This window comes from Coregonus clupeaformis, unplaced genomic scaffold (assembly GCF_020615455.1).
Source record: "Coregonus clupeaformis isolate EN_2021a unplaced genomic scaffold, ASM2061545v1 scaf0057, whole genome shotgun sequence".
In the NCBI taxonomy this organism is placed as follows: domain Eukaryota; kingdom Metazoa; phylum Chordata; class Actinopteri; order Salmoniformes; family Salmonidae; genus Coregonus; species Coregonus clupeaformis.
Window position 1 is genome coordinate 217,501 of NW_025533512.1, and position 9,837 is coordinate 227,337.

At 42.6% G+C, this 9,837-nt stretch overlaps 1 protein-coding gene across 1 annotated transcript in view; it reads right to left on the reverse strand.

Annotated features, from left to right (window-relative positions):
- LOC121569064 (noelin-2-like) overlaps positions 1 to 8,908 on the reverse strand; it is a 96,973-nt gene extending 88,065 nt beyond the window's left edge. The window contains exon 1 of the mRNA XM_041879684.2: positions 8,392 to 8,908. Within this exon, the coding sequence (XP_041735618.1) occupies positions 8,392 to 8,448 (57 nt within the window). The 5' untranslated portion in view covers positions 8,449 to 8,908. The remainder of the gene's footprint in view (positions 1 to 8,391) is intronic.
- Between the last annotated feature and the right edge of the window lie 929 nt (positions 8,909 to 9,837).

Sequence of the window (9,837 nt, forward strand, 5' to 3'; positions counted from 1 at the left end):
GTGGTAACTTCCATCACTCACAGCCATGTTAACAGCCAGCCAGGCAGCCACAGTGCACACACACAGTCTTCAAGGCCAGACTGTTTCAAACAGTAAATACACCCCCGTCTGCCCCAGTCTTTCCTATGGGAACACTACACTCATGCTCTCCTATCAGTAAGTTTTGCAGTGTTGTGTTCACAGGTTGTTTCAAGTACATGTAAAGACGTCCTGCCCTCAGCAGACAGCCGCTGATTAAACCAAAATTATTATAGAAATACTGAAGTCTCTCAAGACCCCCAAAGCTCTACTTCCCAAGCCCTCGGTCTTGTTCATTTAATAATTAGATTTGATTTTGGTGTTGAGGAAACTCTGATTTGGATTTTAGATCTGCAAAGACTTGCTAAGTGCTTACTGTGTCCTTTGGGTGGTGGACCATTATTGATACACACAGGAAACTGTTGAGTGTGAAAAGCCCAGCAGCGTTGCAGTTCTTGACACAAACCGGTGCGCCTGGCACCTACTACCATACCCCGTTCATAGGCACTTAAATATTCACCTTCTGAATGGCACACATACACAATCCAGGTCTCAATTGTCTCTAGGCTTTAAAAAATCCTTCTTTAACCTGTCTCCTCCCCTTCATCTACACTGATTGAAGTGGATTTAACAAGTGACATCAATAAGGGATCAATGTTTTGTATACTCAGTGTATTTATTAAATGAAGGAAGTACTAAGTACTAACCAATATTGGTCCATTTAAGGTTAGTGGGTGTCTGGCTTTCTGTAGTCGTACATTTCCCTGCAATTATATTTCTGCGACCTCACCCCAGTGTCAGCAGCACACTCTGTCCACCAATCAAGCCCCTAACTGTTTCAATAGAATAAGTGTGATGAACTGGCTGAGAATCCTTAAACCTGCATTACATCTAGGACCAGAAATGATCCTTACACCTGCATAACCTCTAGGAACAGAAACTATATTTAAACCTGCATTACCTCTAGCTACTGAAATGATCCCTAAACCTGCATTACCTCTAGGTACTGAAATTATTCTTAAACCTCCATTACCTCTAGGAACAGAAATCATGGCTGCTGCCTTAAAGCTGCAATATATAACTTGAAGGCAAGTCTAAAAAGTGGTAGATCTGTTCTATGCACTATTTCTATGCTTCCCGTTCTTAAGTTTAGTTTTTACATATTTTACTTTCAATTTTGTACCCAAGTTTCAAACAGCTATACAATATTTTTGTTTTAAGGAAACTATATTTCACAGCGGTTTAGATGGTACAATGATTCTCTGCACTATACTTGCTTGTTTTGTTACATAAACTGAAATTAGGCGAACTATTAGAATTTTAGCAACCAGGAAATGGCAGAGTGATTTCTGCATTTTGCATTCAGTATCTCCAGCACCAAACCAGCATCTATGTCACACCCTGATCTGTTTCACCTGTCTTGTGCTCGTCTCCACCCCCCACCAGATGTCTCCCATTTGTCCCCATTATCTCCTGTGTATTTATACCTGCATTTCCTGTTTGTCTGTTGCCAGTTCGTTTCGTCTCGTCAAGCGTACCAGCGTGGTTTTCCCTGTACTCACGTTTCACTCTACTGCCTGTTTTTCAGATTTTGACCACTCTGCCTGCCCTGAGCCTGCCTGCCATTCTGTACCTGTCTGACACTGCCCTGGATTACTGACCTCTGCCTGACCTTGACCTCTTGTCTGCCTGCCCTGTTTTGTTAATAAACATTGGTGATTCGAACTGTCTGCATCTGGGTCTCACCCAGAGTTCTGATAGAAACACGCATGTAGAAATGTAGACTGTGGTTAAAAAGATAAGGTCCTAAAAAATGATTCTCTGTGACATCAAAGGGTATGATTAAAAGTTTTTTTAAATGGTGATTTTCAAAACCTGCAACGAGTTTCTAGAGAGAGGGTATGTTCTTGACACCACGAATCTCAAAGTGTTTGAAAATCACTTTTTATGTTTAAAACAATTTAGCTCTGCTCAGATACCTGGTAACATTGGCATCTCTTAAAGAGGCATTCTGAAGAAGCAGCCTTTATCTTTTGATGTAAAAACGTCTCCAGAACTGTAATTCTACTACTCATCAAAGTACCCGTTTTAAAAACACAGATATTTAGCAAATCAAAGAAACAGACAAATTAGAACAAAGTATTTAAATAATATTACATATAATTGAGAAAATATTCCCATTATATAAATTTGAACATGGAAACATGGGATGTCACAATCCTGAGCCACGTCCGCCATTATCCATCTCTGGCCACACACTTAACCACGCCAAAGCACCCGGTTTGACATTCCAAGCCAACCTAAAATGGGACAGGCACATCTCCACCAAAGGGAAACAAAGGCCAAAGGGAAACAAAGGCTCTTCATGATGAACCATCTTTGACACTTCAACCCCCCCTCCCGCTCCCCCTCCGAAAGACCTTCTGACAGTCTACACCTGCTTTGTACGTCCAGTGCTCGAGTACGCCGCTCCAGTATGGAACCCCACCAACACAACCAACTTGAGAAGATCCAATGACGTGCAACCAAAATCCTCATGGGCCCCACCTACACCTCCTACCACTCTGCATGCAATGACCTAGACTTGCAGTCCTTGGAATCCCGTCGCACCCAAGTCTGCAGATCCTTTGCTCAGAAGCTTGCAAAATTCTAGGATTACAACAAATGGCTGCCTCAGACGAGAGGCCATGTCAGTGGCAGATCTACCCGATCCAGTCACAAACTGAACCTTCCCCCTACTCAGACTGAGAGATACTTCAACAGTCCTATGCCTTACTTAATGAGACTGCTTAATGCTGCTTAAGATTTAGGCACCACAGGTTGAAATGAAATGTTTCCATCTACTTGTACATTTTGAGATTTCAAATGGACATCATACATAATTTAAAAGCCCATTTCATAGAGAACGTTATCAACTTTTCTATATGTAGTAACTTACTTTGAAGAGATCATGATTGGGTCTAAATAGTTGTTTGGCGATTGGTAGGCTAAATTCCTTATATTTCTCTTTAACTACCATTCTCAAAAGTCAGACTCTTCCCACACGCTAAGTAATTATTCTCAGCTTTATATGCATCTGCATTCACCAAATGTTGTGTGGTTATACTTAGATAAATTCCCCAGACTTGTATAGAGGGAATTGTTTATATGTTGTCAAATATAGATTTTAAATAACATTTTCTTTGGAAATATGCACCAAAAATCCTGTGTACCTACATGGTTTAGTAATTTACAGATAGAAAGATGAAAAAAGTATATATCCACAATCTGCTCTATACAAGTCCGGTCTTGGAAATATGCACATATCTAATTAGATATAGCCTCATTTGCATATTTTAATACAATATTTCAGAAAGGTTGTAATACAAAAAAGTATTATGTTGGTGTCTTTATTCAAATAGGAAAGTTCATTGTGATATGAATAAGGCGAAATATTGTATACTACATCTCATATATTTTATTTACTTACTTAGGCCTATGTATGGTGCAATTCAGCTTTTAGCTGCAAATATGTACAATTTCAAATAAACCTTTAATACATATATATTGTGCTGTCATTTTCAATTATATTTAATTACTGTGCAATTTTCTCTAAACAGCATAATTAGGGTCCATTTTATCTGCTGAAATATACAGTGGGGAAAAAAAGTATTTAGTCAGCCACCAATTGTGCAAGTTCTCCCACTTAAAAAGATGAGAGAGGCCTGTAATGTAAACTATGACAGACAAATTGAGGAGAAAAAATCCAGAAAATCACATTGTAGGATTTTTAATGAATTTATTTGCAAATTTTGGTGGAAAATAAGTATTTGGTCAATAACAAAAGTTTCTCAATACTTTGTTATATACCCTTTGTTGGCAATGACACAGGTCAAACGTTTTCTGTAAGTCTTCACAAGGTTTTCACACACTGTTGCTGGTATTTTGGCCCATTCCTCCATGCAGATCTCCTCTAGAGCAGTGATGTTTTGGGGCTGTCGCTGGGCAACACAGACTTTCAACTACCTCCAAAGATTTTCTATGGGGTTGAGATCTGGAGACTGGCTAGGCCACTCCAGGACCTTGAAATGCTTCTTACGAAGCCACTCCTTCGTTGCCCGGGCGGTGTGTTTGGGATCATTGTCATGCTGAAAGACCCAGCCACGTTTCACCTTCAATGCCCTTGCTGATGGAAGGAGGTTTTCACTCAAAATCTCACGATACATGGCCCCATTCATTCTTTCCTTTACACGGATCAGTCGTCCTGGTCCCTTTGCAGAAAAACAGCCCCAAAGCATGATGTTTCCACCCCCATGCTTCACAGTAGGTATGGTGTTCTTTGGATGCAACTCAGCATTCTTTGTCCTCCAAACACGACGAGTTGAGTATTACCAAAAAGTTATATTTTGGTTTCATCTGACCATATGACATTCTCCCAATCCTCTTCTGAATCATCCAAATGCACTCTAGCAAACTTCAGACGGGCCTGGACATGTACTGGCTTAAGCAGGGGGACACGTCTGGCACTGCAGGATTTGAGTCCCTGGCGGCGTAGTGTGTTACTGATGGTAGGCTTTGTTACTTTGGTCCCAGCTCTCTGCAGGTCATTCACTAGGTCCCCCCGTGTGGTTCTGGGATTTTTGCTCACCGTTCTTGTGATCATTTTGACCCCACGGGGTGAGATCTTGCGTGGAGCCCCCAGATCGAGGGAGATTATCAGTGGTCTTGTATGTCTTCCATTTCCTAATAATTACTCCCACAGTTGATTTCTTCAAACCAAGCTGCTTACCTATTGCAGATTCAGTCTTCCCAGCCTGGTGCAGGTCTACAATTATGTTTCTGGTGTCCTTTGACAGCTCTTTGGTCTTGGCCATAGTGGAGTTTGGAGTGTGACTGTTTGAGGTTGTGGACAGGTGTCTTTTATACTGATAACAAGTTCAAACAGGTGCCATTAATACAGGTAACGAGTGGAGGACAGAGGGGCCTCTTAAAGAAGAAGTTACAGGTCTGTGAGAGACAGAAATCTTGCTTGTTTGTAGGTGACCAAATACTTATTTTCCACCATAATTTACAAATAAATTCATTAAAAATCCTACAATGTGATTTTCAGGAAAAAACATTCTCAATTTGTCTGTCATAGTTGACGTGTACCTATGATGAAAATTACAGGCCTCTCTCATCTTTTTAAGTGGGAGAACTTGCACAATTGGTGGCTGACTAAATACTTTTTTTCCCCCACTGTACATGTATTCTCTGCTCAGCCCACAAGTAGAATTCAAAGATTACCATGCATAAATATGAACTGCTACACAGACGCACATTTGTAAAGTGCATGCATGGTGTCAGTCATCTTGTGATGCGTGATTTGATGCAACACCCCATAACAATGCCTTACATACGGAGGCAGTGCCAAGGTCGAGCAGGTGCCTGTCTGTATCACTGGCTGTCAGGACTCCTAGGATATTGTGGGTACTTAACAAACACATGCAGAGAGCCAGCAAGTGCATGTGTCTCACTAAAGCATGGTGAATATTTCATGTAGGGCCCGTGCCAAGACTGTGTGTGGAGAAGATGTGTACATATGAGTGTGATATCCCAACTCCTCCTGTGTAGAGAGAGAGTTCCTATCAGTCGGGAGATGCGCCAGAAGAGTTCATCAATTCTTTATGTCTGCAGAGCTAGGCAACATTAAGGAAATGGGTGGCGCAATATTTTTTTCCTCTGTAGGGTTGATGAATATTTAATGTAAACACTTACAACAAATTGTTCCCCAAGGCCAATTATGAGCCATTGGAGGCGGGGAAACAGTTCCACTGATAGAGAGATGATTGTATCTCCTGAGGGTAAGTCTGAGACACACACATCCTCAGGTCGTTATGCCTTATGGTTGGGTGCTCACCTGCCTGCTGTCTCCTGCCCTGTGACTCCAATGAGCATCAGCGCTACACAGTACACCCCTGTAAAGGACCATGTTGAGTGGGTCAAACAGATGGCTAAAGAAGTCTCTCTGCAGGTGGTTTCATATGATAAGCAAACCAGGGTTTTTCTAAATACTTGGGGGCATACCATTGCAAAACGTTTTTGCAATGGAAAATAGTACAGGTCCAGGTAGTAGCTAACCATTTCAGTCCGTTTCTAAACGTTTTGTCACTACTGAACAGGAGCCAGTTCTCGATCAGTAGGTCACACACACAGACAGACAGAGAGACAGACAGACAGAGAGTGAGCACAAGGACAGAGATGAAGTCTTGTATTACACGGAGATACCACTGGCTGTGCTCTGCACGTTCATCCCTGTCACTGACAGCACCACCTGCTCCCCTCAGAAGGGTCTCATTGTCACCACCACCGTTTGAAAGGAGCATGGCCTCAGGACAGGTAGCATCGGTTCCATTTCTGGGAAAAGGTCAGCTCAAGTCTCAACGCAGCAAGTAGACATGGCAGTTAACATGGCACACTTCTGTAGTAGACACCATTTTCTCAGTGCTACTGTGCATTAGAAATTAACTACAGCAGACTTTTTCATTCATGGTTTGCATACAGTCAGAATACTGTATAAATCTGCAGCTATTGGTCAATATGGTTAATACAGTCATACCATTCTCAAAACATTCTTGGAGGTTGAAATGATATTTGATCAACCCTGCCCAACCATGAGTGATGGTCAGCACTCTTCAGGGGGCATATCTAAGCAGCAAAATTATGCACATAACGTTCTACACTTGGGGGTCAGGCCTGGCATGCCAGAGACTATTATTACAACAGTTAGTCTGTCCCAAGCTTTACTCTTGACCAGACATTCTGTGATTGTGAAAAAAAAAAAGGGGCTTGGAAAAGGTCTCCCGAGTGGCACAGTGGTCTAAGGCACTGCATCGCAGTGCTAGCTGTGCCACTAGAGATCCTGGTTCGAATCCAGGCTCTGTCGTAGCCGGCCGCGACCAGGAGACCCATGGGGCGGCGCACAATTGGCTCTGCATCGTCCAGGGTAGGGGAGGGAATGGCTGGCAGGGAGGTAGCTCAGTTGGTAGAGCATGGCGTTTGCAACGCCAGGGTTGTGGGTTCGATTCCCACGGGGGGCCAGTATAAAAAATATATAAATAATTGAAAAAATATACAAATATACAAAAAAACTACATTCTAAAAAATTATTATGTATGCACTCACTAACTGTAAGTCGCTCTGGATAAGAGCGTCTGCTAAATGACTAAAATGTAAATGAAACTGTTACACACTAAAACTGTCTAAGAAAGTCTAAATGGGATCCTTGGGAAGTCCCAACATCAACCAATTTAAGTTGACATTTAAAAGGGTTAAGGTTACGGTTAGGTAAGGGTTACGGTTAGAGTTTAGGGTAGGGAGGTCCCAAGGATTCCAGAATAGCACTAACCCTGTTTTTAAGCAAAGGCGCGCTGAAGCGCTGTCCATGATGCTGAAAGAGGCCGCATAGACTTCAACGTCAAATCGAACTTACTGTATTTTATGAGCTATCAGTTAGTGCAGACATCTTTTTGAAACGGCAACCTTTTTAAATATTTGACTGTTGAATTAAGCCTGTAAACATGTTCTGGAACTTATTTTGTCTGAAAGCTGAAGTCGCAAGAACAAATTATTCACATCTCTTGGACTTTCAAATGCTTTCTGGGTAAGATAATTTACCTTCCTTCACTTCAATTTACAACTGCTCAAGAGCTCATCGTTTCAGGGAAAGGTCTGTGCTTATTGCTTCTCTGGTCCAACATAGCCGCAAATACATAACTCCTGGACATAGGCCTACAGATTTGTCAATACACCATGGAACAGAGGCTAACGTTGGAAGGGGCATTAGAAAATCACTAATTACAATCCTCTTACTAACACTGAACCTGACACGTGTCCACACATTCGCAAATCACACTTGGATAGTGCACAAGCTCTGTCAACGTTGACATTCATAGTAAAGTTCCAGTTCACATCGCTCGAGTGTGATGTAGTGTTGGCATAATAGACTTATGTTGCTCAAAGAAGTCCCTGTCGCTTCCTCTCTCAACTTTCTCTCTGTTCTGCCTCTCTGAATCCATGCTGCTGTATTCCAGCCCAGACGGCCGCAGATGTGAGATTCTACTAGCCTACACATTTTCCCAACGACGGAGAAAAAATAGAAAGAAAAACACGCTTAGTGGAATGAGTGTGAAATAAAAAAATGTTTGAGTGCGAACGAATAATATTTGGAGTCATTGCGTCGCACGTTCGCGCTCACATTTTTTTATTTCACACTCATTCCACTGAACGTGTTTTTCTTCACACTTGCTCAAGTATTGATTTTAAGTACATTGGCATAGGCCTTATATACGCCAGCATTTATGCAACGTAACAAATAAAGAGCATTTTAAAGATGAGATGTACGCGTGTTCTTACCTCGCAGGGCATGGCAGCTAACATCACTAGTAGGAACATGGCACTGAAGAGATGCATTCTTGCCGAAATGACAGCGTTCCAGCCGACACCACCTATTCTGTTGCTCTTCCCCTCTTGCCTGTGTCCTTATTGGGGCGGTTTCTTCAGCTCGATAGGGATTCTGTCAATGCTCTGTCGAGTGTACACGACAAACCTCATCACCAGCCGGTCTGTGCGCTGGGTTAATTCCACACACCGACGCAGAGTAGCCCTCTGGCTCCGTAGGCTACAATGATCAGCGTTGTGCGGTTTGGACTCGCGCCTGCTCCTCCTCCCTTATGACCAACACCTATCAGTGGACCGCAGACTTTTGTCAGTGAACGCTGAATCAAATACTACATCTTTCACGCACGATATGTGTGTTGAAAAAGGCTATGCCTTTAACCTGGAAATGAGCACGGGACTCAATGGTATAGTAGCTAATGACAGGGCAGAAAGTCGCAGAGGTTGGAAGGTGACTTCTGTGCTTGCAAGATGCGGACGCTAGGAGCAGCACATCGATGCTTTGGCAACTGATTCAAAGAAGTAGCATTCTGCTGCAGCCCAGCTCGCCCGTGTGTGCGTGCATGTGTGTGTGTGTGTGTGAGAGAGAGAGAGAGAGAAAGCGTGAGAGAGAGAGAGGGGGGGGGGGGGGGTTGTTTCCTGCTCTGTATGGATTTCCAGTAGAATGACAGATACACGGAACCCGAGAGAGGGGTGACATTTAACGGAACGCATTGCCATAATCGGCTTCCTTGTTATCTGCGCACCAACGCTGATTGGGGCTGATATTGCGTTGTGTAAGAGCCGGATGGGGATTGTCAAAACAACATAATTCCATCAATTTAGCTCTCATCCGCTTCTAATTTGTAAATTAAGGTGCCAATATAATTCGAAGGGATTTCCCAGAATTGGGGTTTAGAGAAATCATAAGCATGCAAATTATTTTAATTATGTTACTCTGGTGGGCCTCGGATTCTCCTAGTTTTTGACAGCCAGAGCAAGTGGCCTCTGGCCATCCTGAACACTGAATGAATAATATAACACCCTGGCCTGCGCTGCCCACTCCGCTCTTCCTCCTCAATAATAGCACTCAACTTCACTTTCACATTTCACTACTTTCCAAAGTTACATCCAACAACAAGCCACTTCACGTCCTTGCCTATAATTACCTATGAATGGCTCAAGTGTTACTTAACTACATATGATAGGGCTGGAACCATGGCAGTCTACTGCACTTGGCACATGCTGTATCCTCATCACTAACCCTAATTGTTTACGCTACATCAATCTCAATACATTTACATTTACATTTACGTCATTTAGCAGCCGCTCTTATCCAGAGCGACTTACAAATAGGTGCATTCACCTTATAGCCAGTGGGATAACCACTTTACAATGTTTTTTTTTTTTTTTTTTGGGGGGTTG